This window comes from Topomyia yanbarensis, chromosome 3 (assembly GCF_030247195.1).
Source record: "Topomyia yanbarensis strain Yona2022 chromosome 3, ASM3024719v1, whole genome shotgun sequence".
NCBI lineage: Eukaryota > Metazoa > Arthropoda > Insecta > Diptera > Culicidae > Topomyia > Topomyia yanbarensis.
Genome location: NC_080672.1, coordinates 269,972,378 through 269,996,868, shown reverse-complemented (window position 1 = coordinate 269,996,868; position 24,491 = coordinate 269,972,378). Strand labels below are relative to the sequence as shown.

Below are 24,491 nucleotides of genomic sequence, written 5' to 3'. Positions count from 1 at the left end.
CTTTTTTTTCGTATTACATTTCGAAATTTCTTAAAACTAGAGGATTACATATTGCTATTTTTGTAATGACACTAAGAAGATTTTATTGCTATCTTATACATACACACGAGCGGGTAATATAAGTTTCGTTAGATTAGGTGGGTCATTTAGTGTTTTTATAGTAATACGGTTTGACATTTTTAGCAGGGAGAGTATTGGAGCAAATGATTATTAACTAAGGGGGACCAGTACGTCTTGAACCGAAATATTGGGTAATCTTCCTTGGGCCCGAAGGGAATTAAATAGTTGAACTCTAGCTGAACAGTATTTGGCGCATGCCCAGACAATATATTCGATATCATGGTAACCTTCGCCAATGTGATCCGGAATTCCACGAATTTCGACTTACATGGATATGTCGAAGAATACAGATGAATCAGAAGCATGAGGGAGATTGACACGGTTGGGGTAATATGAAGAAGGATTGATATTTTGTGCCATGTAATCGAAATACAAGGACATAAAACGGGTTTGAGAATTGAGCTCGACAAGCCTCTCTAAATTTGCAATTACTAACGGGTTCAAGATATCGCATGGAACGACCAATCAATATGCGAGGCCCCAAAATCGATTTTTCAGCACTTCTAGACCCATTGTATGGGGAGTGCATGGAATCCAAAGCATAACGCAAAGAACAATATTGGATTCGCTCTAATTTGATGAAATGTATGTTTGCAGCAGAGCGGAAACAGAAGCTCCCGTAATCCATCCCCGACAATATCGTTTTTGGTACAGTCTGATCAGGTCTCCTGGGCGGACACCCCACCATGTTCCGGTTATTGTACGGGGAAAGTTGATCCTTTGTTGGCACTTCTATTTCAGATACCGAATGTTATCCCCTAATGACATTCCCAGGTTCCTTTAGAGTCGAACCAGACCCCGAGATATTTGAAAGTTGAAACCTGAGAAATCGTTTGACCCATTAATTGAAGCTGTAGTTGCGCTGGTTCACGCTTCCTTGAAAATAAGACTAGCTAAGTTTTCTCAGTGGAGAACTCGATAGCGATTCTAACATCGCGTACTATCGATAGCTGGGTAGTCCATCGTCTTGGAATGTCGCATACGTAGCGGCCTTCTCCGCTTACACGTCTGAGCACTCTTTGTGCCCACCATGGATTGGGAGGACGCCTGCGAGAGTTCGCGTTTGGCCTGAGCTTGAATCGCGGTATCGAGAATCAAGCCAGTCAGGAATCCGTACTCTTTCTCCGGAGGAAGCTCTTGTGTCAACTCTACTTTTCCGGATATCGCGGACGTGTAGCTATTCCAATCAATATTTCGTGTGATGTCATACGAAACATTGATTATATTTGGTGGCCCTGAACCGTTAGCAATATTAATTACGATTGGCAGATGGTCGTTGCCGTGGCAATCAGAGACTACCTTCACATACAATCTAACAGCAGCGATGCTGAGCAGAGGGACAGGTCTAAGGCGCTCGGCATCCGTGTCATTTCACTCGTGTTCAAAATTTTTATACTGAAGTTGTCGTAAAGGTTATGGGGTAAGTTAGATCGACTATCGTCATAAAGACAACCCCATGTCATACCGTGGGTGGGAGTTAAAATCACTTAAAACTAGCCTTGGTGCGGGGAGAAGTTCCGTAATATCTCCAAGCCGTCAATGGCTGACTGTGGCTCTAGGGGGGATATAAGTCGAAGCAATGCCAAGGTCGATTCGATTAAAAGAATAGCACTTTTGATTCCTAAATATACGCCTCCGTAAGGGTCTTTTCAATCAAAACGAATAATAATAAAATCGTGGAAGCTGAGATCTATTTCTGGAGTAAGCCATGTTTCACATAATGCACATGCATCGCATTTCAAATTACTAACATTTAAAAAAAAATCGATTTTCGGGGCTTCTGCAATTCCACTGTTGAGCAGTGATCAGATCCGTGACCTCGTTCGTTGAGTTAGCCATCGAAGCATACAATTGCTGAAAGGAGAGGTAATTTCACAGTGAGCTGCATCAAAAAAGTTTTTACAGCTGGGAGAAAGCTTACCAAGGTGCTTTTAAGAGGGTCAGAAATATTTTATGCTGTAAAAATACGGTCCACAATGTCAGAGAAATTTATAAGGCCAGCGCTGGTTTCTTTCTCTGTCTGAGATATGGGAACACTTGGGGTTTTTGATGTGCCTGGAACTCCTTTTCTGAGCTCAGGCTTCTGAGACCGGGAGCGACTTGCTTCGGTTTTGCACCAGTAGTTCCTCGAGTAGTGGAAGTGATACATTACAACGAAGCTTGTGGTAGGAAATGTTCCTACTTTTTCTATTGCTTCTAGGAGAAGATTTTCCCTCCTGGGGTTCATCACTGTCGCCTTTGTCAGCAGACAAGTTTGTATAGATGTTCCTAGGTCCCGACGGCATAGCTATCTTTAGCATTTCTGCCAAAGAACACTTAGAACGTCCTGTGTAGCTGCTTGCTGTCGTATCAACGGGAACTCGCGCGAGACGAATACCCCTCGCTTCACTGTTACCGCTAGAATACGATTGTGGCCAATGTGTCTGATTCGCATTTCGGCTTTGCGCTCAGTCATAGTTCGTGCATCGATTCATACCTGTCAAAGTGAGCTTAAAGTTCAAGGGATAGGAAACAGCGTAATACCTCACATGGCAGACACTAGAAAAACTCTAGTAAGAGAACTGCGGAGAGAAAAACAGCATTTTTGGCAACGTATGCCCCAGCATTGTATGGCAACACTTCCAATGTTATAAGGATAGGCAATGTTCGATTGGATTCGTTTTTTGACAGCTAAACGCGAATCCAATCGATCCAAAATGGAGTCTCCGCAGTTCTCTTTCTAGAGTTTTTCTAGCAGACACTATTCGTTCGCACATCTTCCCCTTACTCAAAAAAATGAAAACAAGAAAAACAAATTCTGGTTCGACAGACAAACTAATTCTGCTATATTCTTCACGTCGGGTGTTGCAGAGCGATCTCATTGCTCTATCGAATGTCAAATGATAGTTAAATTCGAGGAATAATCTACCATTCATGTAGCATCTCGCTTATTTTGTTTTTTTCTTGACTCGATCTCTTAGAGGTGAAACAAAGCTTCTCGACCCGTTGCGATCATCTTCATGGATCAAATCTGTCAAAAGAGAAAAAAAGAGTTGGACGCCTCGCCAAAAATGACCAGGCAACAAATTTTGATACATTTTATTTACTTAACTAGAAAATGACGTTTCTAGCGCGCTCACATTACTTCGGTAACGAAACCTTTTTTTGTTCACCCCTCCCGCTATCACTGTTTCCAAGATATCTTTTCCCACCTTGCCGCAAGTTTCTCATCGAGTTCAACACTTCTTGACTTTCTTACTCTTGACTTATTTCGTGATGTACTGACAATACCGCCTAACCCTGAACCGCATGGTGCTCTGTAACGTTCGTCTCTTCTTTTATTGATAATTGAATTATTATGTTTGTATCGTAATTAAACAGTCGAGTAGACTTCGCTAGCTGTCTGTGTGTGGGCCCTTTGATTCATTATGAACGGTAAAAATGATCATCGGAGATACAGTAACCAGAGACCCTATCGAGTATAGCCAGCCGGACATACCGTGATGCTGCTGAATCACCAACGTTTCGACACATGGGCAAAATATCTCATGTTCTATAATAATGCCTTAAATCGACCGCAAATGCAAGTTGACATCTAAAGTTTTAGGACTCGAATTCTATCTTGCTAACAAAATGACATTTTGCATATCATCCTCTAAAGCATCAGCGCAAAGAATAACAAAATCGTCGACCGAATTAATTAAACCTAACTTGAATTATTAAACAATGAAAAGGCGTTTTCAAAATTCGCCAAATTCCGCTGGTTCTAGGACAGTTGGGTCGTCGGAATGACTTTTGAAAGCCGATCGAATCTGATTCACTTAATCAATTCAGTACGGCATTCTGCACGTTCGATATTGTTAAATAATTAGATTAGAAAACATTTCACTACTTCACAATCGTATAATTAATCATTCTTTTGTCCTCATTTTGCTGAGATGTTAAGATAAAACTAGTATATAATCGACTGCTCAAAGCTTAAAGCTAAGTGATCACTTCTATCGATTACCTCACTACTCATAGCAAGCCAAGCCATCTTAATTACTCACGTATTTGAAAGTGTTCATGTTAAAGGCTCAAATTTTTTATTTTGAAGACTTTAATATAAATGTCTAAAAATCCTTAAACCGATGCGTTATTGTTCATTCTGAACCATAAAACTAGCGATAACCGGCCTGATTAATCGCTCGACTAGTCGTCCCAGGCCAAAGGATTCAACCTAGATTGTCTTTATCACACGCATTGCTAGTCGTCCCAAACCAGAAAACAAGCGGTAATCGTCCTAAAAAATCACGCGACTAATCGTTCCAAACCAGTGGAATCGATATTGCCTTAATCTAAAGCATTACCATTTAACCCGAGTCTGTAAAACTATTAATAACTGCACCGATTAATTGCTTGAATGGTTGTTCTAAACCATTTGATTCATTATCGTCTCGATCGCACGCCAGCAAACTATTATCTATTCATGAAATCGCTTGACTTGGCTTGCTGAAACAGTGAATTCAACTGTAATCATCTCTGTCAAATGCATTACTGGTCCTTCCATATCTGCAAACATGCGATAATCGTCCCGATTAATCATCCAACTAGTCGTCGCGATTTATTGAATTCCAGAACATATTCAGGATTGAGTAGTCATCCTGAACAAGTTTTAACTAAGATCATCTTTGTCGAACGGATGGTCATCTTGAGCAAGCACACTATTGATAATAACCATAATGAATCGCTCGATTTGTCCTCCCGAGCCAGGGGATTAAATTTTACCTCAATCAAACGCATTACTGGTCATCTTGAATCTAGAGACTAGCGATAATCGTCCCGATTTATCGCTCGACTGGTCGTCCAAAACCAGTGGATTCGAAATTACCTCGATCCAACGCGTTTCTGGTCATCCCGAACTAACTAGCGACTATTGTCCCGATTAATCGCTTAACTAGTCGTCCCGACTTAGTGGTTTCGGAATCGCCTCAATCTAACGCGTTTCTGGTCATCCCGAACCAAAGAACTAGCGATGATCGTCCCAATGAATCGCTCGGCTAGTCGTCCCGACGTAGAATTTTCGGAATTATCTCAACCGACGCGTTTCTGGTCATCCCGAACCAAAGAACTAGCGATTATCGTCCCAATCAATCGCTCGGCTAGTCGTACCGACGTAGAATTTTCGGAATCGCCTCAATCCGACGCGTTTCTGGTCATTCCGAACCAAAGAACTAGCGATGGTCGTCCCAATCAATCGCTCGGCTAGTCGTCCCGACGTAGAATTTTCGGAATTATCTCAACCGACGCGTTTCTGGTCATCCCGAACCAAAGAACTTGCGATTATCGTCCCGAGTAATCGCCCGACTAGTCGTCCCGGCTTAGAATATTCGGAATCGTCTCAATCTCACAACTGGACGTCCCGCACCAATGTATTCAAATATAATTGTATCGATCAAACATACTACCGGTCGAAATATATATATATATATATATATATATATATATATATATATATATATATATATATATATATATATATATATATATATATATATATATATATATATATATATATATATATATATATATATATATATATATATATATATATATATATATATATATATATATATATATATATATATATATATATATATATATATATATATATATATATATATATATATATATATATATATATATATATATATATATATATATATATATATATATATATATATATATATATATATATATATATATATATATATATATATATATATATATATATATATATATATATATATATATATATATATATATATATATATATATATATATACACGAGACTGCCCAGGAAAATAATGAATTTTTGAATACGCAATCGGCCCACCCCTGAGTCGATTCCGGGTCCCACCAGGAGTACTTGTGCCAAATTTGAAGCAAATCGAACAAGTCTAGTTACCGGACCAACGTACCTGAAGTTTGTATGGGATTTTTCGACAATTTACATGGAGAAAACCCACTTGGTCGCATTTTCGCCGCTAGGTGGCACTGTATGCATCGTATTATCACTGTAAGTGAAAATAAGAAAGATAATTTAATTGTCTACAACTTTGTCGAAGACTGCTAGTGAATCCGGCTTTTTTAAAAGAAGTTATTAAACTTTTAACGAAGTGATGTCTGAGTCAGTTTTGCATGGGGCCTAGCAGTGCATGGTTGTGTATTAGTACTCGATTCCCACGAACTATGCATTTTTGTGATATAATGGTTCGGTTTAGCTCAATAGAATGTTCAGAAGAATTATAGTAAATAATACGAGTCATATGCTGGTTAGAAAATTTTTGTTCCACATTTTACCGCATAGAGGGCGCCAACACTAACTTTTCAACGGTAAGATATAGAAATTAGGTGTCTTCCACAAAGTTGTAGAACAGGCATTTTGCAATAATTCTTCCGAACATCTCGATGCTCTATCTCTCTTTTATGAAAAGTTAGTGTTGGCGCCCTCTATACGGTCACAGCTGGAACTACATTTTTCTAAGCAAAGCATAACTCGTATTATATGCTATAGTTCTTCTGAACATACTATTGAGCTAAACCTAACCATTATTTCACAAAAATGCATAGTTCGTGGGAATCGAGTACTGATACACAACCATGCACTGCTAGGCCCCATGCAAAACTGACTCAGACATCACTTCGTTAAAAGTTAAATAACTTCTTTTAACACAGCCGAATTCACTAGCAGTCTTCGACAAAGTTGTAGACAATTAAATGATCTTTCTTATTTTCACTTACAGTGATAATACGATGCATACAGTGCCACCTAGCGGCGAAAATGCGACCAAGTGGGTTTTCTCCATGTAAATTGTCGAAAAATCCCAGACAAACTTCAGGTACGTTGGTCCGGTAGCTAGACTTGTTCGATTTGCTTCAAATTTGGTACAAGTACTCCTGGTGGGACCCGGAATCGACTCAGGGGTGGGCCGATAGGTGTCATTTTTTTCCTGTCACTCTAATATACACTCTGTACTCTTTCGTAAAGGGCCCGTCGCTAGCATTATCGTTTGCCTGATTCAAACTATTTACCACCACCCGAAGCTTATAAGGGCGAATTTTCGATATATCTGTCACGGTCGAATGCCGTTCCATCACTGCTCGAGAAATCTTTAGTAAATTCTTTTGTCCAGAAGAAGATCGTGTAAGGCCCGGTGGCCGAGTATGGATAAACCCTGTGCCGGGGAGCCGATTTTGTTTCGACGTCTCACCTTGAGATGAACCACTGTCAGGGGAAGACAGTTTTGCACGGGTCTATTGCCCAGTGCACGTTAGTAGGAGAACTAAGGGGAAAAATAATAACGGTAAATAACTGGTGTGTATAACTGTATCCAGACGGCTTACTAGACAAACACTGCTTCGCTGGTCGGATAACGGTAAACCCACAGAAACACAAAAGAAGGAAAAAAACACTGAAACCTCGATGAGGCAGAGAATGCACAAGATAACCTTAAACGCGGATTAGCACTATTTTTGTCGATATACACTGCACGGACTGGGAGAAAAATACTTGTATCTCGATCGAGCGCTCGAAAACGAATGACCAAATTGTGTTTTTAAATGTCAAATTTTCATATTCGTGTTGCAACTTGTGCTTTCCAAATGAGATTTTCTGACTCGGCTAAACTACTGAACGCAATCAGTACACAATTACGAGGTTACTTCTGTGAGATTAAGCTACATTTTCATATTTAGTATCTTCCACCTCGAGCACTTTTGGTCAAATATGAGTTTTTTTAAGTCATTTGAAATTGTGTTTTCCTTTAGTAGGGCTATGCACCTCCTTTTATTTTCTGTAACTTACTCATTTCATTGCGCAAACGGAGGCTACGATATAAGGTAAGTTTGTGCAGTGGATTAGCAACAACGCGGCAGTTATAAATATTTGCTTGCTTTACTGTTAGTTATGGCACAGCGAGTATTAGCTTCTGCTCTGAGTGAGATGAGAAAGAAGACAGTTTGTATATAAATTTATATAAAAATTGTTTTGTTGAGCTAGCACACTAAGCTATATCGAATCAACGATTTAAATACATATATGCATTATTTTGTTGCGTTGCAAATTTTATTTTGGATATCTTAAACTTATCTAGATGATTGTTGGGCTACTATGCATAGCTACAACTCAAATGTGAACAATATAAAAAAAACTGCTACTAATGTTCAGTAATAATGTGCAAAAATCAGTGGAAGTTACATTCTTCACAATCCTCGAATATCTCGTTTTATTCCTTTTAATTTATTTGGTTTAAATTTTCCTGAAATGAAATACTTTCAAATCCCTGAACAAATCTTCACCATAGACAATTCTAAACTATTCTATATTATCTTTCGGGCGCTGAATCACGCAGTAATCTGCGCAATTTACCAAAACGGCGAACCTTTCAGCGTATAGTATATCAATAAACTATGCGTTTTAATCAAACGGTCGTTCGACGCGTCGCACCGTGCCGGCGATGACATTAATTTGCGACTAATTATAATGCAAACAACGATCCGGTGGGGCGCAAACTGCGCACGCGGTCTGTTGTTGACTTCGATTGTAGAATTAGAAAAGATTTAGAATGACCGACGCTTTTCCGTTTCGTCATAATGTATGCACAATCCGGCTGCGGTGACAGACAGACTGAGCTAGCGAGAGGCTGCCTGTCGTCTTCGGTGGAAATAATACTGAAATGGCTGGTGTTAATTTAATTCTCTGTCTTTCAGCTGAATTGTTCCTGATGGAATTGTGCGAATCGTCGAAGCACAATTAGCAGATCCGATTGGCGATCTGTCATTCCTAGCATTCCTTGAGCGTGAGCATCTCGTCTATCAATGCCGCATTTGGATGCGGAAGTTGAGCTTCAGTTGGCGCATGGGATGGACGAAACGATTGGATCTAATGACAACGAGCAATGAACCGTTAGTTGGAGATACGGTCAAATCTATTAACGAAACTAGGAAAGAATCAATTAACAGTTAATAAATTAAGCGTAACATTTGTCACTACTGAGATGTAAATCGTACGAGTTTTCTTTTTTACATTTTAACGACATTCAATTAGCTAGAGATTACAGGGAAGGAAAAGTCATGAATATTTAGAGCCATAGTACTCAAGTGAGAGCAAGGATGTGAAGTATACGGATCGTAAAACTGGAAATGGCATAGTCATTAGAACAGGCTTAATTCCTTACGGGCTCAACTTTTGTCTTCTGCTGATTCATTCCGTTTGCCACTCAACCACCGCGCGGCCCTATTAGACGAAATGAAAAAGGAAACAAGAAACTAGTTTTTTATACTGATGAAATAGAAAGTTAGTGTCTTCGACAAAGTTTTAGAAATACTCGTAGTAAAGAATCTTGCTGAAGAACTTGAACTCAGTGACCACAGATTATTTATTTATAAAGCGTCTTCTATGGAAACCTACTTAACCCTCCGGCACACGCGCCGTTGTATTTAGTGCAACATCTTCAGAAACTCTAGCGAAAACTTCTTTCTGCACCAGTGGCTGCTCATTCGGGGAGCCATTCGCGCGAGTGCCGGAGGGTTAAGGTTAGTTTTTTTTTCAATACAACTTTTTTCATCGTGACTTTTCGTGCAAATTATGTTTAAGACAAATGCTTTTAGGGGGTCTTCTACTCGCGAAGCCTAAAATTGAGCACTTTTTTGGATATCAATTGTGAAGCATCTACTGAATGGATTTTGAAACTTTATTGAGAATCTAGGGGCAGATCACTTGTGATGCATTTTTAAAAATCAGCTAAATTAAATGCATTTCTTTCCATCAAAATAGAAATTCATAATGTATGTTGCGTACAATGTATTTTGCGTTACGTGTAAGACGTCAAAACCCTACAGAAAAACTACCCCTACATTCAACAAAACGTCGAACAAAGTTAATCAGCGTAGGACGTTTGGTAAACAAACTTTTCTGCGAGGGAGTGCAATTACTAATTTGATAGGGTTACCAAATAGACTGAGAGCAAATTAAGGACATCCCTGCCAAATGTTTTGCCAGTTATGTCACTTGATCCAGAATTCTGAAAAAAAATAGTCGAAATTCTGGCGGTTGAACTGGGACGTAGTATCTCAATCGAGACAAATTAGAATAGTGTAGTGCCAATACCGAACTTTGGCCAAACCTCATATTGAGCTATCCAACAAATTTTGGTTACTTCTGAGTAAAACAAATTTTGGTTGCCATGAATCGCAGTGAGCATGTATTGCCAAAAAAATCGCTGGAAGAAGTTGATTCTTTTGGAATAAAGTTGATCTGAATAATTTAATACAGGGTGATTCGTCATGACGTTTTTTTAATCTAGTAAAAAAGTTGAAAAATGTAGTAAATCGCGAATTGTTTATTTGTCAATCAAAAGAACATTTTTTACCATTTATTGTTTGAAAACAATTTCTTTTAAATGTTGACCATGTTGGAGCTTCAGGTAGTCCATTCGACTGGTCCAAAAATTTTGATGACAGATTCGAGTATTTCAAGTGGTATCTGGCTAATTACTCGAGTAATGTTGGTTTCCAATGCTTGGGGATGTTACCGCCGCTATGTTTTCTTCACGGCGTGCTGGATGTGGTCGATTTGTTCGCTAATCATCCAATAACGGGAACTACAACGCTTACTTTTTGGTTGTATGGTGAATAGTTGAGTCAGTTGGCCGATTATGTCGACCATATTATGGTCGGAGTGCACTGAACACATTTCTCATAGATTGCTGATTTTCGAAATATAGTTGAATAATTTGAAGATGGTGAGCCAGTGTAAGTCGTTCCATTATGAAATGGCAAACAATACTAAACTACAATAGCATGACAGATTGCAGTTAGTACCCGTTAACTACTGGAAAATGCCTGTTAAAAAACTTCATGTTGAACCACCTTGTATATGCCAAGGTTTAAGACTAAAATTAAGGACATTTGAAGTAAAATAAGGACGCTTTCAAAAAACCTCGAAAATGAGGACATGTCCTTTAAAATAGGGACGGTTGGTAACCCTAAATTTGATGAAAATTTGTTATACATTTCTAGAGTGATTTACCCCTAGTTGAGAATATATGTTTTGACTTTTCAATTTTACTTTTGAAGACGAAATGGAAAATCTCTCGCGACCTTGAAACACATTTTTTCTACAGAAAGCTATTATCTATCATGAACGGTTTTCGCTTTATTGTCATTTTGATATGTCTGTCACGTTCAACCCAGGGACAACTTGACAGATAGTGCTTGTTTCATATATGTACCACAGATTTGATTGTGGCGCTAGTATGCCTTCTCTCAACATTTAGAAAAAGCATATTCCAAAATGTGAACAAAGAAAACTTAATAGAGAATAAATTTATCACTAACTGGAAACCGTCAGCAAAGGTACATAAATCTTATTATAAATTTAGCTTGAAGTTGCTGTTTTTAGCAACTGACTCTTTTCCTTCCTAAAAATGTTTCAGTTTTCTTGTTGAGTGAAGTTTGTAATCGGTAAATCATTTGTCCTTTTTCCTCGAGAAATATAAATGAAACATTTTGGCCAATGAAAGTAAATCACCAAGCTTAACAATTCGTGAACCTATGACATTTTGTTTCAAGTTCATTAAGAACGTCAAGAATTCTAGTACTATGATCGGAAAAAATAAACAATATATGTATGATTTTCTACACATTTAGCACAATTGGTTTTGAATAGAATTTTTGTGCTTTTATCAGAATTCTGGCAGCAAACCGGTAGTGCTCAGCTTCAGCAAGAATGCTGCCAGGAATGGACAATTTTGTTCGACTCCTGCCAGAGTTTTGTTCGACTTTTGCGATAATTCTGTCCGGAAGATATTGCGATGGTTTTGGTACGGATCCCTTCAGAATTATTCTGGTATTTTACTCTGCTCCGATCTGATAGAAATTTAACGGAACGGCATCTACCGGAGGATTTCATGTCTGGGTAGATGTTTATTCGATCCGGAAGATTTTCGGAAATTCCAATATAGGTGGAAGTGGCTTGATTTTTAAGATCATCTTGTATTTCCGCAAATCGATTTATTTTATTTTGGATTTTTTAAATTCAAAACGGTATCTATGTTTCTGTTTAGGTACGGTGGAATGAATATTTTTGCCGATATGGAAAATAATAAATGGGATACGCCTTTTTCAAATTTTCCTTCATTCGAGCCGCCATGACATCACCAAATCACCACAAAATTTGGTTTTGAGTTCAATATATGGGAGCTGTCAAGTTGTCCCCGTGTTAGTCACGTTACACAATTGTCGCAATAAGTTTGGATGTTGCCCGACTAAATTGAAAAAGTTTGTTCCGTTGGCCCCCAAATTTGCATGAACACAGTTTTAAGTTGAAACTTGGAAAACAGAGAAGACTTTGAAAGATAGTTTTCCTTAAGAAAAACTTTTTTTCGAATTTATGGACTAGGGTAGACGAGCCCTTATTCATCTCATTAGTCAGGTTATCACACTATTTCGTTGATAACTCGACTTAGAGTTAGTGGATTGCGCTTAAATAGGTATCATCATCTTTGCTTCGTTCCTAAGAAGCAGTACAGTTTAAAAAAATTTCCTGGGAAATGTAAAATACTCGCGTTTGAGCGAAGCGAAAAGTCGAGCACAACGTACCCTTATTCATCCTACCATTTGAGCTAATGCGTTGAATAGAGATAGCAGATACTGCTCTAACTAATGTGTTCAAATGGGTGAGATGAATAGAGGTGCTAAGATGAATTAGGGAGCAGTTACCCTATTCTCAATAATCTGTCACGTTACAGCCAGAATCTGTCACGTTACAGTTCTGTATTTTTATTGAAGCAAGTATATCGAGACAGTCATACACAGATTATTCTTGATTTAAGAACTGAGTATTAACAAGAAATTTCATGTTTATTTTGAAAAAACATATTGGTTTTGATGAACAAATGTGAATAACATATGAAAAGGTCGTAATTTCACCAAATTACACATGTCGAAAGAAAATCTAAAATTACTTAAAAATATCTGCATTTTGAAGGATAATTTTTTTGAGTATTTTGAATTGGAAAAACATTTTGAAATACATTCTATAACTAAATAATTTACATAAAAAATAAAAATTAAAAATTAAATGATTTTTGAAATATGTTTCATGTTTTTAGTATGAAATCATTTATTGTTATTTTCTCCACAATGCAATTATATTTTAAACCTTTTTATTTGATTAAATTTTATACGCGTTATGTTTCTTAGTGTTTTTGGTATTTGTGAGTAACTTATTAAAAGGGCGTATTTTCACTATGGATATTTAAAAAAACAAAATGTTTGGGAAAAATTTCTTTAGAGCAATTTGCTTCGATATGATATTTTGTATTAATATTGTATAAGAAAATATTAGGAAATTTAGAAACATATTTAAAGTCGTTGTGAAAAATGCTTTATTACTAATAACTTCTTAATAATGTAATTGCTGTTTCTTCTATTTTTAGGCTTGCGTTAACAAAAAAAAATCATTTTTTTTGTAATTATGCTTTTTCAATTTTTTTTGTCTTTTCTTTTCGAAAAATTTCACCAAAAAATATTCACACAGAAGAATTAATTCCCTAGAACTCGCTATCATATAGTTTGGCTGTACAAATGGCGATTTTCGAACAATATATTTTTATAATAGTGCATTCAAGATCTTATCCTTATTAAATATTACTCGTAAATAAAAATTGTTTGTTTAGCTTTAGGTTTTGCTATTCAAAATACTAAGTCTTCCATGAAATGTAAACAGTTTCATCAGAATCGAAGATCACCATTTTTGACGTAATTGAATCAAGCTTGATGCAATTGCTTTATAGCAGAAAACATCTGTCACGTTACATGAGATCAATTGTGCTTTCTCAAAAATGAATAAAATTTTAAGGTTTAAGGTCACAGTTTCAAAAAGTAGACTCCAAGTAGTAAGAAAAAATGTAGGTTAGACATTGTATGCAAGCTGTTGGTGTGGTCCACAAAACTTTTTCGAATTTTTGATGTGTCACGTTACAAGTTATTTGTTTTTCATTTCTTCACAATTAAAAATAAGCATTAATCCATATTCATTTCAAGCAATGTCATAAAATTTAAATTAAACTACGATGGAAAAATGTGGATCCAGCCAAAAAGTTGAAAATATGGATTATGTTTACCTTTTTATCTCCTTACAGTCTTTTAGTCATTTCTCATTTAGCCATCAGGTCATGCAAGAAGCATCAACAAACTTTTATAAATGACAGACATGGAATTTTTGTCTGGGCTCATTCATTTTGTTTAATATTAGAGGTTATATACATACGGAAAAACAGTTTTACCCAAAATTTGATAAAAAAAAATTTCGCCTGTGGTTGTCATTTTCGGAGCCTTAACCACATCGTTGAATTTTGCGAGTCACGTAATTTTACAGAACACTGCACAGTGTTTTAAAACGTCGTTTTCGTGCTCAAAATTAATAGCGTCTAAACCGTTAACTTTAGAAGTATAGTTTGTTCGGAGAAGTTGTTGTTCTTATGATTGCGCATCCACAGAAGTATACCGTTCAGTGATTAATTCACCTATAAGTGATATACGAAATTTATTTTCCGAAACAATTAGGATAGAGTGTCTTCGGCCAAATTATAGCAAATCTTACTACAAAAGAAATTGTTGAAGACACCATATATCTAGTTTTAATAGTTTACAAATTATGGAACATATTATATGGAAAACCCCATAAAATTAGTTTTTTTTGATAACTTTTTTAGACATTCTTCTATCTTCTTGGAATCTTTCAAAAAGTTATTTGCGGTATCAAAACATATATTTTTGCCGAACATAGTTACTTCCTATCTGTTGAATTTAAAAAGATATTCCAAATTTTACGATATTTTTGGGGTAACTTCCACCTTTAATAATTCGTTAGTGAGCAAAAAGGTGCAAACAACATCATAACATACTGAAAGTACTAGCTTTTAACTTTTATATAGTCGCTCGACTGTTAGTCGACGCGATTCTCCCCGAGTGTTATGTTCAAAAAAATATCCCTTCGCAGTGGTTTAAAATGAAAATTTAATATTCATGCGCACTGCTATAAGCAGCTTCTTCTTTTCCATGGTAAATTGCATAAAACATATTCATCGATGTCAAAAAAAAGGAAAAGGGAACTTTGACCACAATCAAGATTAAAGTAAGAAACGTAGCATATCGTGCGTTCGAGAAATGTGTCAAGTGAAATTTAAACAATCAGTGGATACTGGTAATCGTGAAAAAAATGATGGAAATCCCACCAGAAGGTTTGTTAATGTCTTTCGTGACATTCATAATGGAGCTTGATAAACGTCACCTGTTCACAATGTGGATCCTGTCGTGACTGAAGCTTGGGAAGGCTAAAAAAGTATAAAACGATTTTTAGAAGACGCCAAAGCTCTTCTAGCGGAAGAAGAAAGCTTTGAAGATAACGGAGAAAACGATTATTGAAAATAAATTTATTTACCTAATTTAAAATGAAAATATCGACATTATTAAACACATCCAAATCTACATTTCCATTTTTGAAAGGCAAACCATACGCATTGCATGTTATAGGCGAACGTGTTCTATGCAATTTACAATAAAAAATTCTACACATTTCTTTTATAAGAAATGTAAAACGTGAAGCTGTTTGTCGTAGTGCGCATGAATATTTCATTTAATACCACTTCGATGGCATATTGTATTGAACATAACACTTGGGGAGAATCGCGTCGACTAACAATCGGGCCACTATATGAAAGTAAAAAGCTAGTACTTTCAGTATGTTATGATGTTGTTTGCTTCTCAACGAGTTATTTAAGGTGGAAGTTACCCCAAAAATCTCGTAAAATTTGAATATCTTTTTAAATTCAACAGCTGGAGGTAACTATATTCGGCAAAAATATGTTCTGATTTCGCAAACAACTTTGTGAAAGAATTCAAGAAGATAGGAGAATGTCTAAAAAAGTTATCATTAAAAAACTTATTTAAAGTGGTCTTCCATATAATATGTTCCATAATTTGTAAACTATTAAAGCTAGATGTATGGTATCTTCAGCAATTTCTTTTGTAGTAACATTTGCTACAACTTTCCTAAAGACACAAGGTCTCTATCTTAATTAGTTCGGAAAATAAATTTCGTATATCACTTATAGGTGAATTAATCACTGAACGGTATACACCTGTGGATGCGCAATCATAAGAACAACAACTTCTCCGAACAAACTATACTTCTAAAATAAACGGTTTAGACGCTATTAATATTGAGCACGAAAACGACGTTTTAAAACACAGTGCACTGTTATGTTTTGTCATTTCGACAAGTGCGGTTTGTAAGATTGTGACAAGTTTGGAATTACGTCAACGATAAAATTCAGAATTTTTCTGTGTGTATGTTTGTCTGTGACTTCACTTCTTAACTAGCTGACCGGCGGGTATGCTTTTCAATTAACTGACCGACAATATTGGTCGGAAATTGAAAAAAAGTTGAATTAAATAATAACTCCTCGTTGTTACGTTATTGAAGTAGTGTCTTCAGCAAAGCTGATGTTTATCATATAAGCTTACAGTTAGTGTCATCAGAACTCGGCAGTTAGGACGGCGCTTCACTCAAGGATGGTGTCTTCGAATAAGCTTTAGACAGTTCTATTTTAAACATTCGGAAGGTGCTGACTCTGTAGGTCCTGAGAGTTTTGAGATATTGCGTATTTCTTCAAAACTATTTTTGATTGTTTATTTTTTACCAAAAACTTACTTAGTCTAATTGTATAGATTAGTTCTACATTTTTCCTCGGTATCTACTAGACTAACGGTTATCAACCTTTTCAAAACCATGGACCCCTTCAAAATCATCCTGGTTTGTTGCGGACTCCCATGGTCCGCCACGAAAAAAATGCTTGAAATTTCTGTACACACCAAGAAAAAAGATTCTTCGAAATTCAACATGACATGTTACATTTACTATGGCATGAACAGCGCCTAAACCCAAAACAAGTGGAGCCTAAACTTATTTTCGGACAAAATTTAAAAATATAGAAAAAATCGGATATTTTTTGCTCCCGCCCAATTTTTATTTGGAGTCAAACAATAATCTTCGAGCTTGCTAGCACCTAACTAAGACAAATTTGTATGCGGTAACTTTCGGTATTTCTTGTATGTACGGACAATCAAAATGTAAAATGCATTTGAAAAAAAATATATATATATTATATTATTATATTATATATTCTCAAACGATTACAATTAAGTTTTGTCTTAAAATCGTTATCAATAAATGTTCATTACAGAAGAAATTACAATTGAGGGAAATTTCAGAAAATGTTATGTGTAAGGACTAAAGATTAATATTCCAATATCTTCGGTATATTGAAAAGAAAGGAAAAAAAATATGATCCGATTTTGTCAATGTTCCCGTTCTGTCATCCTAAAATACACCAAGGGGCTGATAAAAACTGGTCTTCCCGGTATTGTGTGCATCATGTGCACTCGTGTTAGGTCGAGAAAACATTTCCAAGCCTTGCTCATGGAAGTCATTTATCATGGAATTCATATTTAAAGCAAGTTCCAAAAACATAAAATCACGTGCCAAGCGGGTGCCGATCACGTGATCATTCAAACTAGATCATTACACTGATTATCACAAGCGCTGCAACCCATCGAGAAATACAACAGAGAGTGACTGGTCATATTTTTGTCCCATTCGTGTTTCGGAATTTGAGGAACGCAACGTTACTGATACAAGCTTCAAGGAAATATTTTATTTATTAACATGGCTTCATTAGTGAGATGCAGCATCAGTAACAGTACGTACTCATAACACATCTTTAAGAATTGGTGAATGTAAAAGTGTATAAAAAATTTATTTCAATTCGAAAAAAATGATTCGAACATTATTGTAATTGTTTTTAATGTTTAAATGCGGTTGTCGCAAAAGGAAAGCCGTACCCTATACGCAACAGAGACGATAACAACCGGCACAGATAAAAGTAGACCCGTTCCCTTCGAATCGCGTCGTTAGGGTCGACCTTCATCAAGTGGAATTCTGTCTAGTCGGGGTTTCGTTTCGTTTTGAATTGGACTTTGGACTGCTGACTCCTACTCGGTTAGTTTTCTGCTTGATTCTTCGCATTCCTTACCGTAGTCCGGCTTACACAGCTTTTTTTTCTTCTTGTTTCGTCACATGATGTTCATAATCGGCAGTGCAAGCATGGGAAAATAAAATTTGAACTGCTATTCCGTGAATGAGGAATGGGAAACAAATTTACGAAAAAGATTGTTTTGACTGCATTTTACTAGTACAGGAACTATTATCACAGCGAAAATTTCTTTCTCTTCCGGGTTATATGTGTATGTTTTCTTCATTAGTTCTGTTTACTTGATATTTATACCTGGTTTAGCCAACCTCCATAGTGTAATGTTAAGACTATAAATCATTATGGTATTCAGGTTTCAAAAATACGTATTCGATTTAGTGCTTTTTCACATGTGTACTTTTTTCACTTTGTCAACTTTGCGCAAACCCCTTATTGAGCTCAAACCTTAGCATAGGGACTTATTCCAAGTGCTAAAAGTTATGAGTTATACCCGGCATGGAAATTCAGGATGATATTGGCGTCCTAAGGACACTGACGTTTAATTCGTTTTAATCAGCATTGTGAAATGATCGACCTAAAATAATACGCCTCGAGAGAAACTGAAAAAAATATATCAAAACTTTGAGGAATCATTGACCGTATCCAATACATAAATAAACATTGCCAACATTTTTCATTGCCATGCTTTTTTCGCTTTCGAAGTTTATAAAATAAAATACTGAGAAAAAATTGGAATTTGTATTATCTTAATTTAATAAAACAGCTTTTAAATATTTTGTAATCCTTTTTTTCAAAATATCCATCTATTCAAACTGCAATTTTGAGCCCCAACTTTTTGATGCCGGCTACACACACGCTAACTTGATTATCATGCACTTGCCACATACGGCACGCGTGATTCGTCGTTTAAGGCATGTAATTTGAGTCTGATCGGACGAAGGTCGCTATTATGGGAACACACGCACGATGAAATGCAGGAAGAAATTGCGTCAACTTCATTCGACTATACGTATAGGAGGCGGACTTTGGCATGATTATCATCCGGGTTCGATAGACAGCTGCAGCAGCCCAGCTTTAGTCGCAGTAGACAAGGAGCGCAGTGAGTGATCACTTTGTAATTGCGTGCGATGGCATTATTGCGCTCACATTTCTCTTGGAAAACTAGTTCTTCGACCTAATGAAAGAAGGGCGAACATCAGAATGCCGGTTGTGTTTTAGTCGCTGGAAATTTCCAATCGTCGGCTGTACGTGATCTTGGTCGATGAAATATCGAATAGCAAAGATCAATCAACGTTGACAAACTGCATCGAATACAATCAACCCGTCCAAACTGATAACCCCGCGAGGAACAACGGAAAAATTTAATTTATTGCTCGAGTTGAAAAATAAATGCACGCGGTTGCACTGCGATCAAATGTCGCGGGGGTCTAGCTTTAAGGGATTTGCATTACATTATCTGGTCAGTTCACTGTAGAAAGGTTGCTTTCCTTTTTTGTAATTGTAAATCGATTCGCCACACCCGATGAAGGCTTGACACATTGAAAGAACGAGTACACGACTAGTGCATTATGCAATTCGAGTGAACTTCTTTTGTTTAGGTTTTAAAGTTTGCATTTTAAATTAATTGAATGTCATGAACAGTAAATTAAACTTTGGTAACTGTTGGTATCTCACCTTAAGAAATGGATGTTTCCGAATAGCCCTAATAAACATCTTATGATTCAAGAGCCTAACGACCTGTTCAGGGTATCGTCCAAACAATATGTGAAATCGTTGGAATATTAAAGTTAAAGTTCGTGTATAATATTTTTTTATTAGGTAGTCCAATGATGATTCTTGGTTGTACTCGCTTTTGACGTTTTTGAGACACTTATTTGGGCTACTCAGCTGGCTGTGACAATACATGTGAAAATGGCCTACTTATTGAACATGTTATTATTTTGCAACGAAAAAAAAAACAAACAATTTATGGTAGATGACTCACCTCAAACCGTCTGTTCATCTCATTTTGTGTTGCCTCAATTTCGAAAAAGAAAATTTTCAATGTCACTGCGGTAGTATCTTGTAATTGATGTGCAACTTCCAGTGGTGTAGCCAGGGGATGGTGGTTAGCCCCCCCCCCCGCACAATTAATTGAAATGAGTAAAAAAATGATACTGACAAATTTAATTAAATATTGTACAATAATAATTTTGAAAGTGATAATTACATTGAAATTCATTGTTTCAAGTATCATAGGGAAAAATGTAGGAATGGGATCTTGTAACTGCCCTCTTAACCCATTCCCCGTGCGTGATGCCATTGTGCCATTTTATAGTAACAGCATGCTTGAACACATTTGAAATGGATTTTGTACTGAACGAACACAGCATAGATTTAACTGTTTTTTGCGTATAGTACATCGCAATTTGCTCAACTATCATGTGGTAATCATAAAATGCTGAGAAAATACCATGCTTTTTTGGTGCGTCACTCGCGGAAAATTGGTTAACCGAGGTTCCATATTTGTCATTCATTCATATTCATACCAAATAAAACACCTACAGGAATTATCATGAGAATAATCTTTGATAATTATTTATAAAGTTTTAACCGCAAGGGTCATTTGCGTTTTGCAGAAATACATGTAGCATCTCAACGATCATCACCCTCGCAACCCACCTGCAATATCAACGAGGCTTCATCGCAGTGATCGTTCTTCATTTGTCATGCTCAATGCACAGGCAGTGGCTATCGATCGAGTGATCGATCTTTATCAGCCGTGCTCGATGCGCGATCTGAAGCCACCGAGATGCATTGTGTGGTGATCGTTTATTGGTCTGTTGTGCTCGATGCACAGACCGAAATCAAAAAAATCATTTGTTTCAATTCTCTTCTCTGCCCTGTGTAAAATATTTTTTCTTATTTTTTCGATAGTTGACTTTTGTATATAAGCCGGTAGGCAGTAGCAATAAATTGTTAGTTTACTAAAACAAACCCAACCGAATACTTCTACCGCGTTTCTAAACGATCCGATAACCATAAATTGGTGACCCCGTTTTAAAAAAATGGTGAACGAGGACAAACCAGGCACTGGAGCAGGCAACCCAGCGGTACCGGAACAGCAGCAGGAAGCCAACGTGGACACCCTAAACCTTCCACGACTGAGCCCGCCGGTGATGACGCAATCCAACATCGAGTCATACTTCATGTCATTGGAGTTCTGGTTTGCCGCTTCCGGTATTGGAAATGCCCACGACACCAAGAAGTACAACATCGTCATGGCACAAGTGCCACCAAGCAAGTTGAAGGAGTTACGTTCCATTATTGAAGCCGCCCCGCCTGCCAACAAGTACGTGTATATCAAGATGAAGCTGATTGAACACTTCGCCGACAGTCAGTCAGCAGAAACGTTTGCAGCTCGTATTGTCTGATATGGCGCTCGGTGACATGAAATCGAGCCAACTTTTCAACGAAATGAGGAGAGTGGCTGGAAATTCGTTTTGTGAACCCGTGCTGCTCGACCTATGGGCCTCCAGACTTCCACCGCATGCCCAAGCTGCCGTGATTGTCTCCAAAGGGGACCCGATAGAAAAAGCTACCATCGCAGATGCCATCGTGGAATCCATGGGCCTTCGCAGCATCAATACCATCGGTGCGAGCGCACCGAGCACACCAGCAGCGTCCGCTAAAGTTGCAACAGAATCGCCTCCTGGCAGAATTGAAACGCTCCAGCGGGAAATCGCTCAACTGACCAGGATGATCAACAAAATGTTCCGCTCAAACGAAAACCCACGGGAGCGATCACGTTCCCGCAGCCGAAGCAAAGTGAATAAATTTCGTGATAATGAACCGTCCTATGAAGTCTGCTGGTACCACTCTAAGTACGGAGGGAAAGCACGACGGTGCCGTAAACCGTGTTCCTTCGGACTAGTAACCAAGCCCAGCAACCAACAATGACGTCGTCCAGTTGATCCTGCGTTGGAAATTGGCGAACTTTCCGACACAGCCACACTATTTCGCCTAAAGATCTCGGACACAATTACCAACATGAAATTCCTCATCGACACCGGTGCGGATGTGTCCGTCATCCCGAGAGATCTTAAATCAACCCGGATGAAACCAACGTCATTTAAATTGTTCGCCGCTAACGGAACACTGATTAAAGTGTACGAAGAAGTTATGCTGAAGGTTAGTCTTGGCCTCCGGCGCGAATTTCTGTGGACATTCCTCATCGCAGACGTGTCATCAGGGATCATCGGTGCAGATTTCATTTGCCACTACGACCTGCTGATTGATTTGAAACGTCATCGTCTCATCGACAACACCACGAAGCTGGAAGCGACGGCAGTTTTGACACGGACGAGTGAGTACTCTATAAAAACATTCAGCACGTCATGCCCCTACGCCGAGCTGCTGGCAGAATTCCCATCCATAACCAAACTAGCAGCACCCGGTACAGTGAGTGCATCATCAACAGTGCATCGCATTGAAACCACCGGTCAGCCATCATACGCCCGGCCGAGACGTCTTTCATCAGACAAACTAGCAACAGCGCTCACAGAGTTCGAGCATTTGATGCAACTGGGAATCTGCCGCCCCTCGTCCAGCAGCTGGGCCAGCCCACTTCACATAGTGAAAAAAGCGGATGGAACCTGGCGCCCGTGTGGAGATTATCGTGCGCTGAACGCTCAAACCATCCCCGATCGGTACCCACTACCATACCTGCAGGACTTTACTACCATTCTGCAAGGAAAAACCATTTTTTCCAAGGTTGACTTGCAGAAGGCATTTCATCAAGTCCCCATACATCAAGATGACATCCCGAAGACTGCGATTACCACGCCGTTTGGACTGTTCGAATTCACATACATGACGTTCGGACTTCGGAATGCCGCTCAAACCTTCCAACGGCTCATACATGAGGTACTACGAGGATTGGACTTCGTGTTCCCATATATTGATGATATTTTCATCGCATCATCGTCAGCAGAGGAACATCGTGAGCATCTTCGGCAGTTGTTTATCCGTCTACAAGATCACAACTTAGCAATCAATGTTGCAAAATGTGAGTTCGGGAAGACGGAGATAATTTTCGTTGGCCACTCAGTCTCGGCCGATGGAATTCGCCCATTGCCCGAACGTGTTGAAGCAGTCAGCAACTACAAACGCCCGACAACAGTGAAGGAGCTACAAAATTTTCTCGCCACAATCAACTTCTACCGAAGGTTCATCCCGATAACCATATACATATTTACATTTCAGATTATAGCAACTCAGAAAGCAAAACAAAACAAAAATTATTGCAATCGTCTATCTTGGGCGCACTGCTTGCTATTCGATCGCGTCATCTTTCTCGAAGACGACCTGTAATTGCCATTATCTACTTTACTATTTGTTGCTATTCTGTCTGCCCTCTCCCTCGTTCTGGTATACGTCCATGTCGTTGTCGCTAGTGTAGTTTTGGTTCTCACGTACCAGCTTTTCACTGTTGGTTGTTTTTGGATACTTCTTGTGTTTCGGAGTGACCTTGGCGCATCCGTTCATTATTTACATTTCTCCTATAGAAAGGCTATGCAATCACTTTGAAAATCGACTTTTCAACCAAGGTCCGAAGGGCTGAGTCTCTTATACCATTCGACTCAGTTCGTCGAGTTCAGCAAATGTCTGTGTTTGCGTATGTATGTATGTGGCCGAAACGATTTACTCAAACTTAGTCTCAAATGAAAGGTAGAACGTTCCCATAGGCTGCTGTTCTGATGGGTTGAGGGCAAACGTTTGTAGATGGCGCAGTGATCGATACAATGCAGTTAGAGTGCAGCTGTCAAACTCGTGTAGCAAACAGTTGCGCAGATGGCAATAATCAAACACGGATTTCCAACGCTTATCAATTTGAAAGTTTACACAGGTTTTTGAAGAAATTTTGTTCTAGCCTAAACGTCTGTTATCTGTGTTTTCTGCTCACTGGTTCCCAATGAAACCAACATTGATCACTTTGGACACATTCGGCGAAACCGAAAGCTTCGGGAACGTGGTTATGTTCCTGAAGTGAATTCACATCTGCTTCTTAGAAATATCAGCCTCTGTTTTAATCAAATTTAAAGCTACAGCATCCCTATTGACTGCTATCAAATTTCATTGGAATCGGTGCTCTGGTTCCCGTGTAACGGGTTGAAGTATGCAGTCACATGCGACATTCCCATTCAAACCGGTATAATCATCATATCTAAATGATGCAAAACTAATTGAAATGAGTTTTAAATTGCTTGAAGTTGTTGGTCCAGATCAATAATTGCAAATCAAAATCTCTTTGAC

The 24,491-nt window shown here is 38.0% G+C and overlaps 1 protein-coding gene across 1 annotated transcript; it reads left to right on the top strand.

The window, feature by feature from the left end:
* The first annotated feature begins 21,653 nt into the window (after window positions 1-21,653).
* LOC131687923 (uncharacterized) lies at window positions 21,654-22,136 on the top strand. The gene has a single exon (XM_058972019.1). The coding sequence runs from the start codon at window positions 21,654-21,656 to the stop codon at window positions 22,134-22,136; it is 483 nt and encodes a 160-aa protein (XP_058828002.1).
* Window positions 22,137-24,491: the final 2,355 nt, after the last annotated feature.